The sequence below is a fragment of the Bubalus bubalis genome, chromosome 19 (assembly GCF_019923935.1).
Source record: "Bubalus bubalis isolate 160015118507 breed Murrah chromosome 19, NDDB_SH_1, whole genome shotgun sequence".
Taxonomy (NCBI): Eukaryota; Metazoa; Chordata; class Mammalia; order Artiodactyla; family Bovidae; genus Bubalus; species Bubalus bubalis.
The window spans coordinates 38,117,388-38,137,895 of record NC_059175.1 but is presented as its reverse complement, the minus strand read 5'-3'; the positions used below and the strand labels follow the sequence as shown (position 1 = coordinate 38,137,895).

Genomic DNA, 20,508 nt, shown 5'->3' with positions numbered 1-20,508 from the left:
TGGCCATTTATATATATTCTTTTGGCAAATATCTGTTAGACTTTTGTCTTTTTTCATTGAATTATTTGTCCCTTGGGTGTGAATTCTTCATATGCTCTACATACAATTATGATGTTAGATATATGTACTACAACTATTTTCTGCTATTTCATTTTATTAATGAATTGTTATCAATGAATCTGCTATTCCCATTTCATTTTATTAATGGCATATTTTAATAAGCAAAAGATTTTCATTTGATGCATCCCAATTTATTTTATTTTTCTTTTTTATATTTAGTGTTTTGTGTTATGACTATATTTATGTCTACCCTCAAAGTTAGGAAGATATTTTCTCATGTTTTCTTCTAAACAGTTCATAATTTTAGTCTTTATATTTAAAACTATACTCCATACCTAATTAATTTTTGTGAAATTGAGGTTCATATTTTCCACATATTTGCTCAATTGTTCCAGGACTATCTGCTGAAGAGATTTGTTTCCACTGAATTCATTGGGTGCATGTATTTAAAATCAATTAACCTTATATGTCTGAGTCTATTTCAGAACATTATATTTTCCATTGATCAATATTTCTATCCTTGTGACAGTGTTAAGCTGTCTTGATGGTCATAACCTTATAGTAAGTTTGAAATCAAGCCTCTGAGTTCTTCATCTTTGTTCCACTTTTTTTCAGTGTTATTTGGCTATTCTGAGTTCTTTGTGTTTCCACATAGATTTTAGAATAAGCTCCCCAATTTTTAAAATTATATATACCAATTTGGGGGAAACTTTCATCTTTTCAGCACTCAATTTGCTAATCCATGAATGTAGCTCTCTGTTTAGATTTCCTTTAATAGCTCTCAGGAATATTTTGTAATTTCCTTTGGAAAGGCCTTAAACATCTTTTATTAATTTTATTTCTAACCATTTTATGTTTCATTGCTATCATAAGTGGAGCTGTTATTTTTTTAATTTATTTTCCAATTTTTGGACACTAGTCTATAGTAATAAGATTGACTTTTATAAACTGACCTTAATGAAATCACTATATTAGTTCCTGTAATTGTGTTGGAATATCTTTATAGTTTTCCATGTGAACAAACATGTCTGAAAATAAAGAAAATTTCATTTTCTTTCTTTCCAAACTAATTATTTTTATTTGTTTCTCTTACCTTATGCACTGGTTAGAACCTCCAGTATACTGTTGAATAAAAGTAGGAAAAATAGATATTCCTGCTTTGTCCTTATCTTAGGAGAAAACTGTTAACTAGTTCACCACCAAGTGTGTTCTTAACCATAAGTGAAGTGAAGTCGCTCAGTTGTGTCCGACTCTTTGCGACCCCATGGACTGTAGCCTACCAGGTTCCTCCATCCATGGGATTTTCCAGGCAAGAGTACTGGAATGGCTTGCTATTTCCTTCTCCAGGGGATCTTCCTGACCAGGGATCGAACCCAGGTCTCCCGCATTGTAGGCAGACGCTTTACCGTCTAAGCCACCGTCTGATAAGGGAAATACCCCTTATCAGATTGAGGAAGTGTCTACTGAGAGTTTAGTTGTAAATGGATGTTGAATTTTGTCATATGCTTTTTCTACACCAACTGAGATGATCAGATTATTTATGTTTTTTATTCTGTTCATGTGGTGAATCATATTGATCAATCTTTGATTGTTGACCCTACCTTGATTTCCTGCAATGCATCCTACTTTATCATTATGTGTTAACATCAATATATTAACATTTAAATGGGGAATATTAATTTGTAAATTTCTTTTCTGTAATATTTTTGCCAGCTTTTGGTACCAGACTTGAGCTAACTTCATAAAACAAGTTGGGAAAGGTTCATTTCTCCTCAATTTTCTGAGAGAATTTGTGTAAGATTGGCATTTAAGATAGAATTCACCAGTTTTATCTGGACATAAAATTTTCTTTGTAGGAAAACTTATTAGTAATCAATTTAACTTCTTTGAAAGAAATGGAACTATTGAAACATTCTAAGTCTTCCTTATTTTCACATTTGGGCACTGTTTCTTTTTAGATTAGGTGTTGCAATATTCAACCATTTCTTATCAGAGTTTAGAATTAATATACCATTTCATGAAAAATATAAGGAACTTGGAACAATACAATTGTACTTAGCACTTTCTAGCCTCTGTACTACTGTCATATATTTTATATCTATATATATTGTTAATTTCACAATCAGATTAGATCAGATCAGATCAGTCACTCAGTCGTGTCCGACTCTTTGCCACCCCATGAATCGCAGCACGCCAGGCCTCCCTGTCCATCACCAACTCCCGGAGTTCACTGAGACTCACGTCCATCGAGTCAGTGATGCCATCCAGCCATCTCATCCTCTGTCATCCCCTTCTCTAAAAATCTTTTTCTTTTTTTTTTTTGGTCACACTGTGTGGCATGCAGGATCTTAGTTCCCTGACCAGGGATTGAACCTGTCCCTCTGGCATTGGGAGCACAGAGTCTTAACCACTGGACTGCCAAGGAAGTCCTGAACAATCTTTATCTCTAAAGAATTTATGAAAAGAAAATAGGTAGTGTTTTTTATATTTATTATGGTACACCTACGGAGGAGCCTGGTGGGCTGCAGTCCATGGGATCGCAAAGAGTCGGACACAACTGAGCGACTTCACTTTCACTTTCATGCATTGGAGAAGGAAATGGCAACCCACTCCAGGGTTCTTGCCTGGAGAATCCTGGGGACAGGGGAGCCTGGTGGGCTGCTGTCTATGGGGTCGCACAGAGTCAGACACGACTGAAGCGACTTAGCAGGAGCAGCAGCAATTGCTTCCTATAGATCTGAAATTCCACCTAGTATTATTTCCCTTTGGTCTAAGGAACTTCCTAAAACAACTTATCTCAACTTTTATATAGCTAGAAATATCCTTATTTTGCCTTCATTATTGAAGAATATTTTATATTATAAGGATTCAAAGCAGACAACTTTCCCCCTTCCAGAGTCTTAAATATATTATTCCAATGTCTTCTGGGTCACATAATTTCTGATGAGAAGTGATCTACTTCTCTGCATGTTTTCAAGATTTATTTGCCTTTGCTTTTCAGTCATTTTACCATGATGTACCTAGGTATGGTTTCCTTTGTACTTACTCTGCTTGAATTGGCTGAGTTTTTTAAGCCCAGAAGTTGATATGCTTTCCAACATTTTGGAAATTTGGGAATATTATTTCTTTAAGTATTTTTCAGCCAAATTCTTTCTCTCTTTTTGTTCTGAAACTCTAATTGCATATTTATTTTTCCCCTTGATATTGTCTCACAGGTCAACAAGACTTTGTTTCTGTTGTTTCAGACTGAATATTTTCTATTGATCTATCTTCAACTTCACCAACCTCTGCTTCTGCCATCTTCTATCTGCTATTAAGGCCATCCTTTAAAACTTTAAATTTGTACTTGTCAATTATAGTATTTTCATTTTGCTTTCTTTTCTAGTTTCCACTTCTCCACTAAAGTTATACATTTGTTCAATAATTAGCTGATTAATAAACAGTGATAGCTCAGTAATAAACAGCAAAGGGACTCAGTCTTACATACATATGTATTCATTTTCCCCAAAATCCACTCCCATCCAGCCTGCCACATAACACTGAGCAGAGTTCCACATGCTATACTGTAAGTCCTTGCTGGTTGTCTATTTTTAATACAGCAGGGTGTACATGTAGGCTTCCCTGATGGCTCAGTAGTAAAGAATTTGCCTGCAGTGTAGGAGACACAGGAGATGTGGGTTCCATCCCTGGAAGAATTTTTTGAAAGAGTACAATTTGGAGCTTTAGATGGAGCTGCATTGTAGGCAACATTGTCTTTTCTTGCATTTCCTGAAAGTCTGATCTTTTAGGGAATAGGAGGTCACAGAAGTGACAAAATTCAGTTCCTAGAGCATTTAATCCAAGAAGAATAGGGAGAAGAGTTGATTTAACAATTTGCTGATCAATTAAAAGTGGAACTCAGCCAAAATTACCTATAAAAATTCCAAAATTACCTATTAAGTGTATTTTTTTAATATTTACTTATATGCGGGGTAGGTGGGGGGCAGGGTTGTTTTTCCCTGGTGGATCAGACAGTAAAGATTCTGCCTGCAATCTGGGAGACCTGGGTTCAATCCCTGGGTCAAGAAGATTCCCTGGAGGAGGAAATGGCAACCCACTCCAGTATTCTTGCCTGGAGAATCCCACGGACAGAGGAGCCTGGCGGGCTACAGTCTATGGGGTTGCAAAGTGTCAGACATGACTGAGCGATTTACACACACACACATTTTATTTTATGACTGCACTGGGCCTTAGTTGTGATGTGCAGCCTCAGTACTTTTGGCACGAGGGTCCAGCTGCCCCAGGGCATGTGGGAGCCTATTACTAGTTCCTCCAACAGGGACTGAATCTGCATCCCTGGCATTGGAAGACAGACTCTTAACCACTGGACCATCAGGGAAATCCCTGTAGTGTATATGGTTTCTTGTATATAATCCTTTAGATTAATTTAAACTTTTTTGTCAATATTTCTTTACATGCATTATTTTTTTTCAATATATTTCTGCAGAACATCAAAAAAAAAAAAGAAAGAAAGAAAGAAATTAGCTTCCCACCTAAACAAACTATTTATCTTCTAATAATCAAGTCTAAAAGTTAAGAATGTTTCATTATTTTCATGTACATGTTTGACTATTTCAGGTTCACTTACATCTAGAGCTTGAGTAAATGAGCACATTAGAATGGCAGCAAAAAGCTATTTTACTTTAATTCTCTCTCTCTCAAACAACATATTAAAAAGCAGAGACATTACTTTGTCAACAAATGTCCATCTAATCAAGGCTATGGTTTTTCCAGTAGTCATGTATGGATGCAAGAGTTTGACTATAAAGAAAGCTGAGCACTGAAGAATTGATGCTTTTCAACTGTGGTGTTGGAGAAGACTCTTGAGAGACACTTGGACTGCAAGGAGATCCAACCAGTCCATCCTAAAGGAGACCAGTCCTGGGTGTTCACTGGAAGGACTGATGCTAAAGCTGAAACTCCAATACTTTGGCCACCTGATACAAAGAACTGACTCATTTGAAAAGACCCGGATGCTGGGAAGGACTGAAGGCAGGAGGAGAAGGGGATGACAGAGGATGAAGTGGTTGGATGGCATCACCGACTCAATGGACATGAGTTTGAGTAAACTCTGGGAGTTGGTGATATACAGGGAGGACTGGTGTGCTGCAGCCCATGGGGTCACAAAGAGTCAGACATGACTGAGCAACTGAACTAAACTGAACTGAACAACTCTCAAATGTGGATCTACTCTATGGACAAATTTAAAGCCACACAACTGAAATGTAGATGTGACACTATTCCATTCTATACAGTAATACTTGAATTAAGACAAATTCCTTTTTTGTTTTTACAGTGGGGCGCTTTTGGATGTAGATTGCCTGAATTTTAATAAACTGCAAGAGAGGTATTTCCTCAAGACAAAGAAATTCTTACTGATTGGAGACAGTAAAATATGTGTGAAGCTTGAAAAAAAGAACATGACTTGCAGAAAAGTGAACATAGTCAAGATAGGTAAGAAGTTGTACATGGGGATATATTGTCATTTTTCTGATATCTGAAGACAGATAGATATCTGTGTCTAAAGTTTTGGGATGTTAAAAGTGAACAAACCATGAAAACTGTTTACAATAGAAAAGATCAAATTCTTTAATGCACATAATTTTTAAGAGAAATGAAAGTTTGAAGCTGATGTTATTAATTCTTACTGTGAGAGAACTCTGAGGGTCTTCAAATTCAACTATGAAAAAGGGTGACTGGCACTCACAGCCTGCAGGAAGCGTTCATCTGTTTGAAGTGTCTAGCTGGAGCTGGGCCTCCAGTACTTTACTGACTCACATCCTTTGCTACCTCACTTTACCTTTTCCTGAATTCCCTGTAATCTTCTCCCATATGCCTACTATATTCTGAATGTGTTTAGCTAAATTACCAAGTAGTTTTTTTTAAGTAAATATACCTTTTCAAAAAAAAAAAAAAAAAAAAGAACTTTTTATTTTTCAGTGGAGTATTGCTGATTAACAATGTTGTGATAGTTTCCGGTGAACAGTGAAGGGATTCAGCCATACATAAAAATATGTCTTTCATATTAGAATTCTCCAGAGGAAACTGAAACAATAGGATAGAGGGAGGTGGGGAGAGATGAGAAAAATAAATTTATTTTAAGGAATCAACCATCATGGTTGTAGGATCTGGAAGGTCTAAAGCCTATAGGGTGACCAAGAAGGCTAAAAATTCAAGCAAGAGTGGATATTTCAGAGGACAGGAAAGAGCTGAAATTCCAGAGGGCAGACCAGGAAGTCTTGAACCTCAAGTAGTGATTCTATGTTACATTCTTAGGACAGAATTGCTTCTTCTACAGGGAATCTCAGTCTTCACTTTTAATGCCTTCATCTGATTGAATAAGGGCTACCAGATCTTAGAGAGTAATCCATTTTACTCAGTCTACTGGTTGAAATGTTAGTCATGTCTTTAAAGGAGTTTCCAAGGCGGCGCATGGTAAAGAATCCTCCTTCCAAGCAGGAGACAGCGGTTCAATTCCTGGGTCAGGGAAGATTCCCCAGAAAAGGAAGCGGCAACCCACTCCAGTATTCTTGCCTGGGAAATCCCATAGATGGAGTGCCATTTCCTTCTCCAGGGAGTCTTCCTGACCTAGAGGTCATACTCATGCCTACTTCATTGGTAGGCAGACTCTTTACCACAAAACCACCTGGAAGCCAAGTTACATCAGTATTAATTACCAATTCTCCATTCAGTTACCAAACAAATCAATCTGATAGATTGGGAGTATAGACACAAAAAGTTTTTTTCCCATTACTTACAGATTTATGACACTGTTGACTAAGGTTCTTCTTCAAAACCTTGGAGATACCCTGGTGGAGGGGAAATGTCTAAGCCAGTTTTGATATGTTGGTGCAATGGAATCCTAACTTCTTGTATTCATTCTGCTTGTGGAGATTGACCAGTGAAACAACACATGTAGGGGGAAACTATTCAAAGTGATTGAAGGGTGCCTTTTTATTTATTTATTTATTTTTGCTGGTTTTAAATACTATGGCTCTCTCTCTCCCTATTTGCAACCCCTCCCTTCACCCTTCTGAAAGAAAATTAAGGTAAGGGAGTAATACTCATTAGAGACGACAAAGAGAAACTTGGAGCCTAGTTCTCAGCTTTGTACCACTAAGATGGAAGATGGTAAAGAGTGAACACAGAAGTTTCATGTGTGAACAAGCATCTTGTGAAAAAGCAGAAGTAGAGTAGAAAAGAGGCTGTAGACACAACCAGTGTGAGTGCCTCAGATGGGTGGCATGACTGGGTGTCTCTGAGTATGGGACACAAGCAAGTTGCATTTTGGTCGTTTGGAGGCTCGGCCTCTATGGATGGATGTTCGGTTTGTGCACAGGGCACTATATCTAAAGGTTCACCATTTACACTGAAAATCCATGTTCATTCCCAGAGAGCAGGCAGAGAGGGCAGAGACTCTGTCCTGTGTCAGAGTCCTGGAACCCCAGAGGAGAGCCCTTTCCTACAGAAACCCACCCAGCTCATAGGACTCACAGGCCTCTTAGAGCTAGAGCCTGTGAACACTCAGGGCACACTCCCAGGCTCCTGATGGCACCCTGTCCCCTGGGAAGCCCCCAAATTTCATATACCCAGCACTTTTAGAAGTCCACATTCCATGCCACCCAGGAGACAGCAAACCTGACCAGTTGCCTCCTCTGAGGGTCCAGGGCAGAGACAGCATGTGCACCCCACTGGTAGCATGGGTCTGTGAAGGGGTGGTATGAGCACCTCGGGGCTTCAGAAAGCACAGCGGGGCAAGGATGAGTGGTGGTGAAGACATGTCTCCCCGTAGCATCTTCTTCTGGTTCCTAATGTGACATCTCATTACTAGAACTGTCATTTAACTAAGCTGAAATTGGATGCTTCTGATTACTCCACAGAGCCCAGCTCCCCAGAAGCCAGCTGCCCTGTCACTTATACTCCCTTCTCTGGGTGTGAGCCCCCAGTAAGTCTGGAGGGGCAGTTTTCTATTTCTCCCCTTTTCTTGTCAAGGTAAATTGATATAATAGTTCAGGTTGTGTCAAGAATAAATGAAGTTTTTTAAATGGTGCTTGAGGAATGAACACCTTTTTCTAATTTGCTCAAATGCATCCTTGAGGCTAGAAGCAGACCTGTGTGGGAGAGCCTGAGCAAGCCGGTGGGAGAGAGTGAGGCACAGAAATGAAAGCTAAATGAAGGAAAGCAAGTTCATTTGTATCAATTTTTTTTTTAGATTCCACATATAAGTGTTATCATGCATTTGTCTTTCTCTGTTTGACTTACTTCGCTTAGTATGATCATCTCCAGGTCCATCTGTGTTGCTGCAAATGGCATTATTTCACTCTTTTTAATGGCTGAGTAATATTCCATTGTGTATATATATCACATCTTTATCCATTCATCTGTCAATGGACATTTAGATTGCTTCCATGTCTTGATTATAAACGATGCTGCAATTAACACTGGGGTGTATGTATCCTTTCAAAATGCTTTTCTCTGGATGTATGCCCAGGAGTGGGATTGCTGGCTCATATGGTAGCTCTATTTTTAGCTTTTTGAAGGAACCTCCATACTGTTCTCCATACAAATGAACTTATTTACAAAACAGAAAGAGACTCACAGAATGAACTTAGAGAATAGATTTATGGTCACCAGGTGGGAAGTGTGAGGAGGAAGAATAGATTGGGAGGTTGGGATTGACATGTACACACTACTTTATTTAAAATAGATAATCAATAAGGAACTACTGTAAAAAATAAATAAATAAAAATTTATTAAAAATAAATCAACTGAAGGAGAGAGAGACTCAGAAAGAAACAGATTTAGATTTACACCCTAGCAGACTTGGGTTGGATTCCTGCACCAGGAAAATCACCTGGAGAAGGGAATGGCTACCCACTCTAGTATTCTTGCCTGAAGAATTCCATGGACAGAGAAGCTGTCTGATGGCTACAATCCATGGAGTTGCAAAAAGTCGGACATGACTGAATGACTAACACTCTCCTTCAACTCATCTGAACTGGGGCCTGGAACTTCTTATTGGAGCTAATTAACCTCTTAGTTTCCTCATCAGTATAGTGGCTTTGGGTATTTCCCAGTGGCTCAGACGGTAAAGCATCTGCCTACAATGTGGGAGACCTGGATTCAATCCCTGGGTCAGGAAGATCCCCTGGAGAAGGAAATGGCAAGCCACTCCAGTACTCTTGCTTGGAAAATCCCGTGGATGGAGGAACCTGGTAGGCTACAGTCCATGGGGTCGCAAAGAGTCGGACACGACTGAGCAATAGTGGCTTTGAGTAATCATTGACAGGAGATGGTGTAAGTAAACTTGACACTGAGTATGTGTATAATCAACATTGGTCTGTTCTTCCCTCAATTCTTCCATTACTGAGAGGCCTTGGGAGATGGGAATGAGGCAAGGAATTCGGTATCAGAGGTTTTGTTGAGAATGTGACTTTTAATCACTGCCTTGAATGGCAAGAAGGAACTGGCTTGGCTGGTGTCAGGGGGCTGACAGTCTTCTCTGTTGGCCTGTTTCTCTATACCCACTACCTTTCCTCCTGCTTCCCTTTGGGGTATCTTGCCTTTTTATAGTACCTCTGAGGGTAAAAAAGGGTAAGCTTGCTCTTGCACAAGATATCCAAGGGTAAAGAAAGAACCACTTCCTCTTTTTCAGTACGTCTAGGGGAATCAAGGCTGGAAACACTTAGGCAACCACCACTTCAAGCAAGTGATTATGACAAGAGAGTTAAACTTCAACATGTGAGCTCATTTAATGGGTCAGTAAGTCAGTCTTAAAGCCCAGCTCACATAGCCTGAAATCCAGCTCAATCTACTGAGTGAAATTGTGATGAACACACACTCTCTCATGAGCAATAAGTTTAGGTTAGATTTTAACCTGTGCAACCCCCAAGCTCTGTCTGAAATCAGCCATGCAAACAAGTAGCTGTCCCATCCCTAGACAACTAATTTCCCAGGCATTGGTGAAAGACCAGCAAAGAGGTCAAGATAGGGAAGCCCCACGTCAAGGGTGGGAGGTAGCATGACACACATGCACTCCTAGGATTTCAGTACTTTTCTCAGAATTTGTTCAGCCTGAAATAATACCTCTTCCTCCAACAACATTTCATATCTAATGCCTGTGATCCTAGGCAGGTATGCAGAAGGAAGAAGCCAGAGAGGAACTTAGAGCTAATGCAAACAAGACTGAAGGAGTGGGCAGCCTGAAGTCACACTGAAAGTTATGAGCCAGGGCTGGGATGCAAACACCCAGCTTCCATGTAGCTGAGATTAGGTGTATAAGGCCCCCAGTTTCATTGGAATAATAAATACTCAAAGTTCAAATACTCCTGCTTTGGGGTAGTTGGTAACAAGTTCTCTAGTACTCAAAAGGGGAAGAGAACGTGTTTTAGTGTAAAATCAGTACCAGCAACTGTAACTAATAAGCCCTAAAACAGATTTCTCCAATAGAGTTTTTTTCTTGCTGATGTGAGAGCCAAAATGGGTGTTTCTAACCTGTGAGAGGTGCTCCTTCAAGCGACATTCAGGATTCCTTCATCCTGTGGCTCCACTCTCTTCCACCTATGACGCCAAGTAGCGGAGGGGGATCCAGCAGGTAGTCATGCATGTGGGGTTTCTGGATCAGGATGGGGGATGGTACACATCACTTCCACCCACATCCTTCACACCCAACTGCAAGGGAGTCATGCTTTGAACCGGGAAGAATAAGAAATGTTTTTTACTGACCCAAGAAAGGAATGTGATTTTCAGAGTAGATGAACTTTAAAAATTTTAATTGTTTCCTTGATTACCCTATAGAATGACCTTATTTCTTTTTCCTTTCCAGTTAAACCTGAGGCTCCTTTTGACGTCAGAGTCGTCTATCGTGAGGGAGCTAATGACTTTGTGGTGACATTTAATACATCACACTTGCAGAAGAAGTATGTGAAAGTATTAATACATGAGGTAGCCTACCGTCAGGAAAAAAATGAAAATAATTGGATGGTATGTAGGTCAATTACATTTATGCATTGTAAAATTTATGCAGATGTTTATAAAAGTATCTTAATAAGTAAGTTATATGTATCAAGTACATAAAACTATAAAATATATAAAACTATAAAATAGGAACTTCTTAATGCTATGTATTTTACAATCTCAGAGGTACCTTTTCCTGAGAAAGGTCCCTAGAAATTTTATGCTTGAAATGAACCTTTTATTTAAAAAATATCCCCAAAGTGTAAAAGGTTTAGGCTTCACAAAACCTGAATCTTCTCTGGCTCATTCTTGTCCTAGCTCTCATTTTTTTTTTGCCCTATTTTTTGTCTTTATAATTTTTCTTAACGATTAACCATTATGTATTGAGACCACATTCATCCTCTCTATTTGGGAGCCTGAAAAAGAATCACATTTAGCACAACTCTTACAGGCAAACCAGGCAAAAAAATAAAAAGAAAGACAAGTCACCACGTTGTAGCCACAATCTGGTTTGATGGAGTTGTGGAAACAGCCTGAAGTAAGTAGGAGAGGAGATGCAATATGTCCTTCAATTTTCTCAAGTCTGAGTTCTTAAATTCTTGAAGTAACAGCTTAATTTTCATCCTTATAAGCTGGAGGGTTATTTAGACTCCATGGGTCGCTGCAGTTGGAATGGTCTGACTGGCTCCACAATCTGTATTGAGGAGAAAATGGAAGAGAATTAGAAGATCTCAGGCCTTCAGGTTCCTCTGGAGTCACTGGCTTAACTCTCATCCTTTTTGTACCACACTGACAAAAGACAGATAACAGTTGCTTTCTCAGGGGGGAAGAGATCCTACTTATCCATACTATTTTCTTTTCTCAGGCCATGATCAGTCTTTTGTGTTTGCAATTTGATACTATAAGCTACTTACATAAGTGTAATGCCCACCCCAGACCTCCTTCTTTCTCCATTGACACATACACACACAAACTAGTAGGAGCCCTCGAGCCTGTCCCCTTCTGGCGTTTATCTGAAAATTGCATCAGTGGGAAAGCAGAGAAAGGAATAATTCTGAATAAATGGTACCAGGACGATCAGTTAACTGGGAAAAATTAAGTTTAATGCTTAACTTGCCCCATATAACAAAAAAATTAAAATAGAAGATGATTTAAAGAAATCATGTAAAAGTGAAACTCCAAACAGGCTAAAAAGTTTACAGATAAATGTTTATATAATCCTAAGATGAAGAAGAACATTCTAAGCATAAAAGCAGTAAAAGAAAGCACAACATGGAAACATGTAACTACATAAAAATAAGTGTTTATAAATATCAGCACATACAATAATCAAAATTGTAAAGTAAATTAGAAATTAGGTTTAAATTACCACACATACAACTGACAGATGGTTAGTATTCTTAAAAATATAAAGATGTCTTATAAAATATTGAGAAAAGGACAAATAAGGATAGAAAAATTAGTAAGAAAATTGGAAATGTCTCATGAAATAGGAAATATATAATTTAAATCAGTATAAAAAAAACTAACAATCCAATAAATATAAAAGTAAATAACAATGGGCATTACTTCGTCCCCATCAAATTGATAGAGCACTTTTTCCTCTTAAGGATGATAGGAGGTGTTGGAAAGACTGTGTCTCTGTATTTGTTCATGATGAAAAATTACATCTCTCCAGAGGAAAATGATTCTTGCTCACTAATCTTACCATTCCCTTTCATCTCTCCTTGGGATATGAAAAGGGAGAGAAAGAAAAAGAAGATACTGGAGTGTAGAAAGTAAGGTGGGAGCCTGGGAGTGACTGATACCTGAGTGGGAGAGCCCAACTCACCTGAATAAAGATATAGAGACCCATTGCCTCACTGCCCTCCTTGACCACCTGCAGCATCATTTGTGAGCTCACATGCTCGCTCTGCCCCAGTTCTGCTGCTGACCCCACCACATCAGAGCCCTTGTCTAACTAATGTGAGACAGCCTCAAGAGAGTGCCCACATGACATAAGACACTCAGCTCGAAATGATTTGGGAGACATGGCCAGCGCCTCTTTTTCTACCTTAAAAATGTAGTGCCTTTTTTGCTCCTCAGCGTGTGAATTTAACCAGTACCAAGCTGACACTCCTACAGAGAAAACTACAACCCAATGCCATGTATGAGATTAAAGTTCGGTCCATCCCTTACGCCAACTATTTTGAAGGCTTCTGGAGTGAATGGAGTCCAAGTTTCCACTTTAGAACTCCGGAGACCAATGGCACAGGTGAGACATGACTAGAACTTGTTCCCCCTGGTACTTTACCTGTCAAAGTGTGTGAGCGACAGTGAGAGCCAGAAACATGAAATGAACCCACAAGTTAGGACTCCCAGAGGGCATTCTTACACTTTCTTTGAAAAATGACTTGCCGTCTTTGCCCCTTTGTGAAGAATGCAGACAGAGTGGGAGTAGGACTGTTAGTAGCTGCTCAGCTGATACAGGCTGTCAGGACTCTACTGTGCCTAGGAGCTCCTGGGAGCCTCTTGTTCTGAACAAAAACACCACCACTGCCTCTAGTTTTACCAGTTCAGACTGGGATCCCAATGCCCCATATCTCTAAGGCCCTTCTAGGGAATACCTTTGCAGATGGCAGACTGGTAGGCTGATGTGGCTTTCCCATGCCTCTTTTTCTAGAAGAATGAAGATATCCCAGGGGTCTAAGAACTGAGAACATCCACAAGAACCAAAGAACACAGCTCAGGCAGACCACTGGGGACCCAAAGCACCCCCCCCCCATATACCTTCCCTTTGGTGGGTGAGCGGAACCACTCTGCCATACTAGCCTCCTCTCATCACCCTGGGAATTTCTGAAGCCACTGTAGGGAAGAGCATCCCCTTATTATCCCTTGCTTGTAGCTTCTTTCTCATGATGGTGGGAGTCAGGCAGGGGGTGCTTCTATCTTTAATGCTGAGTCCCTTTTAAATTTCAAGTAACAGCTGTTCTGGACCTGGTCACCTAAGTCAGTGCTGAAACCGTGTACAAGCCCCTGTGTCCTTGTCTTTTGAAGTAAAAGACTGACTCAAGAGTTAACAATTGGCACATGTAAAGATGTAGAAACATAAAATAGCTGTTGGGCTGGGATGTGCATGAACGCTCAGTCGTGTCCCACTCTTTGTGAACCTATGGACTGTAACCCGCCAGGCGCCTCTGTCCATAGGATTTTCCAGGCAAGAATACTAGAGTGGGTAGCCATTTCCTCCTCAGGGAATCTTCCCAACACAGGGATTGAACCCATGTCTCCTGCATTGGCAGGCAGATTCTTTACCACTGAGCCACCTGGGAAGCCACTGAACTGGTGAACTGGAAACAATTTAGGTTACAAATCCACCACACAGCAGAATTGGCAACTCACAGTTTCCTGAAAGATACAGGTAAAGACCTGACACACATTCCCAAGTTGTTTTTTAACAGGAAACAGATCTCCACCAGATGAAAACTGCCAACTTCCAGAACATAGATCCTAGACTGATTGGAACCAGAAGGTTGTGATGCTGACTCCCCATTACCTCATCACCAACCAATCAGAAGAATGTCCACAAGCTGATCATGTTCTGCTCTTTGAATACTATAAGACTTCTCATTCTCCCATTCAAGGCAGGTCACATAGTCTTGAGGGCATTAGCCCACTGTGACCCCATTTGCCTGGCAAAACAATAAAATCTATCTTTTCTAATTCACCCAAAACACTCCGTGTTTCTATTCAGCACCAGTAAACAGAGGCTGAATTTCAGCAACAGTGCCACTTACTGAAGCTAAAATTCCCCCATAAAAGCTAGTACATCATCCTCTTTACTGAAAAGCAACTTTTAAGAAATATTAAATGGGCTCAAGTTATTCAATAAATTCAAAGCATCCTGAAAGTCTTCCCCATCACATGCTTAACAACTACTAACCAAGATTTGTCCTTGCCTTCCAGGGGAGACGGATCCTGTGTTACTAACTATCAGCATTCTGAGCTTCTTCTCTGTGGCTCTGATGGTCACTCTGGCCTGTGTGTTATGGAAAAAAAGGTGAATTTCTCTTACTAATCAAGAGAGTGTTTATGGTTATTTGGGATTTCAGACAGAGCTCTAATCCTGTTTATGGGTAAGAAAACTACAAAGGGAAATAAGGTATTTCAGGAATTACAGTACCCATCCTCGTCCTCAGGCACTGGTGAATTTCCATAGTTAATTTCACAAGAGGTAAAAATATATCAACTGAACACAAGACAAGCCCTCCCCTCAAACTTTTCCACTAAAGTGTCCTAAGAGACTAAGAGCCATCCCTCCAGAATGCTTGTGCAAGTGAAGGCACCCTGGGAAAGGCAGATGTTTTTGAAGTCTTCAGCACACAAACTCAAGGCCCTTTTGCCTTCTGCCCCATGAGAAGGCCATGCTTGTTTCATCATTTAGACACAACCCATCAGGTTATTAATGTCTTGGCAAGATGTCCTCAGAGTGTCACACATCCCCAAGATACTCCAGTTTGGAAAGTACCAACCTAAAGCAATTTCCCTGGGCAACTTAGAAAATATGTCTCTCTTCCACCAAAATCAGCACAGAGGAGTTGCTGCCAGTGAAGAGAAGAGTAAAATGACAATGCCTATTGTGGAAAGTAGATGAGCAGATCATATTTTACTTTCATAGCTACACCATTGCTGAGTCTCATTGTCCCTTTTCTCTGGGGCTCATTCCCAGGGGTATATCATTGTTGTCTTGTTCACAGAGTAGATCAGTGACCACGGTCTCTGGTCCAACCTCTCCATGGACCAATGTGACACTGAGGCCCAGAGAAAGCAGGTCATTTGTCCAAGGTCATCCACATAGTGTGGCAGAGCCAAGGGAAAAAATCTGTTCTTCTGACTGCTAGCTCAGAATAAGTGGGAAGATTCATGTGTCTGCTCCCTACTCCTTCATTTTATTGTCAATGTCCTCTTATTTCAGAATTAAGCCTATTATATGGCCCAGTCTCCCTGATCATAAGAAGACTCTGGAACAACTGTGCAAGAAACCGAAAAAAGTGAGTGCTTCTGATACTTCTGTCACTCTGTCAAAAGCCAATAGCCAAGAATGACATTGTAGGATGCGGACAGGCTGACTTCAGGTGCTGGTCTTTCGTGCATCACATAACTAGGGTCCCTCAGATGATGCCAGCAGCTGGTTTCTGGAAGTAGGAAGCTAAAATGCAATACAAGTCTCAGAATTTCCTGGGCTCCCCCAGGGATGGAGGGCATGGCAAGTGGTCACTTTAGATGCTGAAATGTCACAACACCTCCAGAGGCAGAGGCAGCTAGAACGTGGGTAGTTCTCTGACATTCCATGTCAAACCCTTGTCAGAAAGTTCTTTAGCTCTTTTCCTGAACAGATCATTTGGTGATATATCTGTCTGGTGCAGTCTTAATGTCTTCTCTCTTTTTTGATGCAGAATTTGAATGTGAGTTTCAATCCTGAAAGTTTCCTGGACTGCCAGATTCATAAGGTGGATGGCATTCAAGCTAAAGATGAAGCAGAAGGCTTCCTGCAAGACCCTCTTCCTCCACAGCCAGAGGAGAGTGAGAAGCAGAGGTTCAGAGCCGGGATGCAGGGTCCCAGCTGGCCCTCCGAGCAAGCAGGCATTACCCCTAAAATTTTCAGAGGAGAGTCACCATTCAGATGCCTGGCTGGGAATGCCAGTGTGTGTGATGCCCCTGGGCTCCTCTCCTCCAGGTCTCCTAATGGCAGGGAAGGTGGCAAGAGTAGACCTCTAGTGTACCAGGACCTGCTCCTCGGACCTGGAACTACAAACAGCTCCCTGCCCCCTCCATTTCCATTCCAACCCGGAATCCTGACATTGAACCCTGTTGCCCAGGGGCAGCCCATCCTCACTTCCTTGGGATCAAGTCAAGAAGAAGCCTATGTCACCATGTCCAGCTTCTACCAAAACCAGTGAGTTGTAAGAAACCCAAGATCAGAACCATCATGATGAATGAAGATAACTGAGTCCCACTCTCCCCCACAGCACAAACAAACAAATTGAATGTGACCCCTCTATGTGGTCACAGGATTCTGAAGCAGCACTTCTGTGGTAGGAGGCAGGAGACAGGGGCATTCTGCTTCAGGCAATGCAATGATTCATTTCTTTCAGAAAGGAAAAAAGGGAAAGAGGGAAAGAAAGGATGGAGGAAATGACAGAGGGTTGGGGAGGACAGAAAGGGAGCAAGGGAAGAAAGAGGGAACGGAGAACAGAGTGTTAGATACCATGATCAGGACTCACTATGTCCACAGTCCTGTGCTACACGCTCTGCACATCTTGTCTCTCTGCATCCTCAGAGTACTCCTGGGAAGTGAGCTCAATTAGCATCATTCCCTGTGTCACAGATGATGCAACTGTGGCTTAAATTAATCTGTCCATGTTCCCCACTCAGCAAGAGGTAGAATCAAGATTTGCTGCCCAGGAGTCTAACTGGAGTCTCTTCCAAGTCACATGCCTTCCTCCGTCAGGGACTGTCCTACTCTCCAGTGCCAAGCTTCACCTAGATCCTGGTCACTCTATAATGTGGTTGTCTCCAACCTCTTTGGCACCAGAAACTGGATTCATGGAAGACAGTTTGTCCAAGGATGATGCGGTGGGGGTGGGAATGGTTTCAGGATGATTCAAGTGCATTGCACTTATTTTGCACTTTATTTCTGTTATGATCACATCAGCTCCACTTCAGATCATCAAGCATTAGATTATGGAGGTCAGGGACCCCTGGTATAATGTATTGTCCAAACTGGGTCACTTTTGCAAGTGAAAAGGAAAGTTGTAAGTTATCACTCCAGGACAATAATTGTAAACTGAAATGTCCCAGGAAAATGGGGACCTATGGTCTCTGGAACTAAAAGAGCTACAAGGAAGATGGTGGGGAGGAATGGTCTCATGATGTATGAAGCACCACAACTGGCCATGTCTACAAAAAGCTACAAAGCCCATTTTATTCCATTTTTCTTAACAAGTGCTTAAAAGAGAATCAACTAGAAGCCCAGAATTTCTATTGTTACTTACTGTTAGGACCCTCTTGTTCCTCCCACCCAATGGCCTCCTTTGATAATGGAAGAACCTCTTACTGACTCTGAACACTGGTGTATTTGAGCAACAAGCCTGGGCAAACTCTCCTCTGTGTATAGAGACTCCCCAACCCAAATACATCTGCTGTCCCCAATTTCTACCAGTATGAATGTTGCCAAAAACTTCAGGGAGAAGGAATTACAAGCCCATGCTGCACATGAGCCAATTGTGGCCATGTTCTTGAAGGTTTAGAGAATATATGATGTGTGTCCTCTTGCATTTCTTGGTCCAGATAAATAATTAGAGACTGTATCAAGCCAAGACAGCAGAGCACTCTCAGCTCAGGGGAGTGCAGTTGATCCCTTTTAACAGATCCCTAGACTACCACCAACACAACACTGACGCTGGGTGTACACAGACCAAGAAGGACACCGGTCTAAGATCAATGTTGTTGTTTGGGAGTTGGTCCTTGTTGTTGTTTACATTTTGCTTTTTTGTTGTTGTTGTTCTGTTTTCAGTTTGTTTGGGTAGGAGACTAAGTGTTTTTAATTTTTTTTAATTTTTGTGTTGGTTTTATTTTGTGATGTCTCTGAAGGGAGTTTTAAATAGTGGACTAATAGACCTTATCTTTGGCTTAGATCCCTAATGATAATCAGATCAGTGCACAATTGTGCCTTCCAAGGCCTTTTCTCTGAATCAGTAGTAGTGACTATAGTCCCATAATCCCTTAGATTTTCTCAGTGCTTTTGTGATTTTTCAAAGCACTTCCATAAGCATTATCCATTTAGTTTTCTTGGTATGTATTTATGGAAAGCTTGCTCTCTGCCAGCCACAGTGATCAAAGACAAGATTGGGACCCTGCTGTTAAATACCTAATAAAAGGTAGCTTAAAAAAATGAGTGGTTATAATAACACAAAATGCTGTAATGGAGGTATGTTTAAAGTGCCATGTTGGAAGGCACATTTTCAGGGAAAATGCCACAAGAAGTGGTGCCCATCTGTGTGGAGGAAAAGCAGAATCTGCCTGGCATGTGAGCAGGAGACATTTGCCAACAGGTAGATGTGGGGTCTTTACCTTCTGGAGAAATGTGAACCAAGTCTCAAGGAACAGGTTATCACAGGAAACCTCACAAGCTAGCCCTCTTGCACCTTAGTCACAGAGGTCCTATTTACTTATTATCATTATCTTGCCTTATGTGAAAACTGGTACATGGACAGGACAGGTAAGTTACTCAACCTTACATGTCAAGTCAGGACTGGAAGGCCTAATTTTGTATCCCTCATGTAAATAAATCACCTCTCAAAGAAAGAAAGGGATAGGTCTCAAGGAAGATCAAGTTCCCTCCAGCTTTAAAATGTTTTAATGTTGTTTGATGTAGATTATCATTTGAATTCAGTGTGTGAATGTCTCTGTTACCAGAGTTATATAAAATCTATGTATCATACTCTTATAATCATAACTGCTGCTAATGCTTGATTATGTACTCAGGGACAATGTATAATGTAAGATGACAAATTTGCTCTGACCAACCCTCTTTGGGATTTCATTAAGACAGAAAAACTCCTGGTCAGAGACAGTGTAAAAATCAGAGATGTAAAGTGTTAGTTTTTACAGCATGAAATGAGAATTGATAATTAGGCAGCAAAATTGGTCAATTAAATTAAATTAAATTAAACCATATCTGAAGCTAGAAGACCCTGGCTTATTCAACAGACATTTTACCTTCATTCTGATTTTCAGGGAAATTGGCTTCAGAAAAGTCAGGTGTGGCCTGTTTCTGATGTACGTACTTGTGTTTTTAGAGCATTTCAAGAGAGACTACAAGACTTGGAACTGGCCAGGAAGATGGTGAGCATATGTGATCAGATAGCTAGAATGATGCAGATTGGATGGCATTTCTGCCAGTCTAGTGGTTTTTCTTTAAAGGTATTCTATGAAATATCCATTGTTCACTACACTGAAAGTCTCTGATTTGACTGTGTACTTCCACATGCATTACAAACATTCTGCAGAGCTGCTAAGTATATTACATGTATCCAATGTGTGTTACAATCATGTGTTTAATTAAATGCTACAGAATTCTCTGTGTCTGCCCTTGTCTTCCTGAAATAGGAATAGAAGGCTAACTAGAATGGGCCACACTTCTCCTCAGCCACTGGAGACTTATTTGCTGTCATTTTATGGCCTGGGGTTTTCATAGGAAACTTTTTTCATCAGTTAAGCCATTCATTTGTAAATTAATGAATTAGCAATTTGTTGAGGATCTGCAATAACCTCAAATATGCAGATGACACCACCCTTATGGCAGAAAGTGAAGAGGAACTAAAAAGCCTCTTGATGAAAGTGAAAGAAGAGAGTGAAAATGTTGGCTTAAAGCTCAACATTCAGAAAACAAAGCTCATGACATCTGATGCC

General features: G+C 40.5%; 1 protein-coding gene across 4 annotated transcripts in view; it reads left to right on the top strand.

The window, feature by feature from the left end:
- The window catches only part of IL7R (interleukin 7 receptor), a 36,093-nt gene extending 15,918 nt beyond the window's left edge, over positions 1 to 20,175 (top strand). For all 4 annotated transcript variants that reach the window (XM_025270614.2, XM_006074898.3, XM_025270613.2 and 1 more), the window contains exons 3-8: positions 5,396 to 5,553; positions 10,925 to 11,082; positions 13,141 to 13,309; positions 15,001 to 15,094; positions 16,010 to 16,085; positions 16,491 to 20,175. In XM_025270614.2, the coding sequence (XP_025126399.1) occupies positions 5,396 to 5,553; positions 10,925 to 11,082; positions 13,141 to 13,309; positions 15,001 to 15,094; positions 16,010 to 16,085; positions 16,491 to 16,994 (1,159 nt within the window). In that variant the 3' untranslated portion in view covers positions 16,995 to 20,175. The remainder of the gene's footprint in view (positions 1 to 5,395; positions 5,554 to 10,924; positions 11,083 to 13,140; positions 13,310 to 15,000; positions 15,095 to 16,009; positions 16,086 to 16,490) is intronic.
- Positions 20,176 to 20,508: the final 333 nt, after the last annotated feature.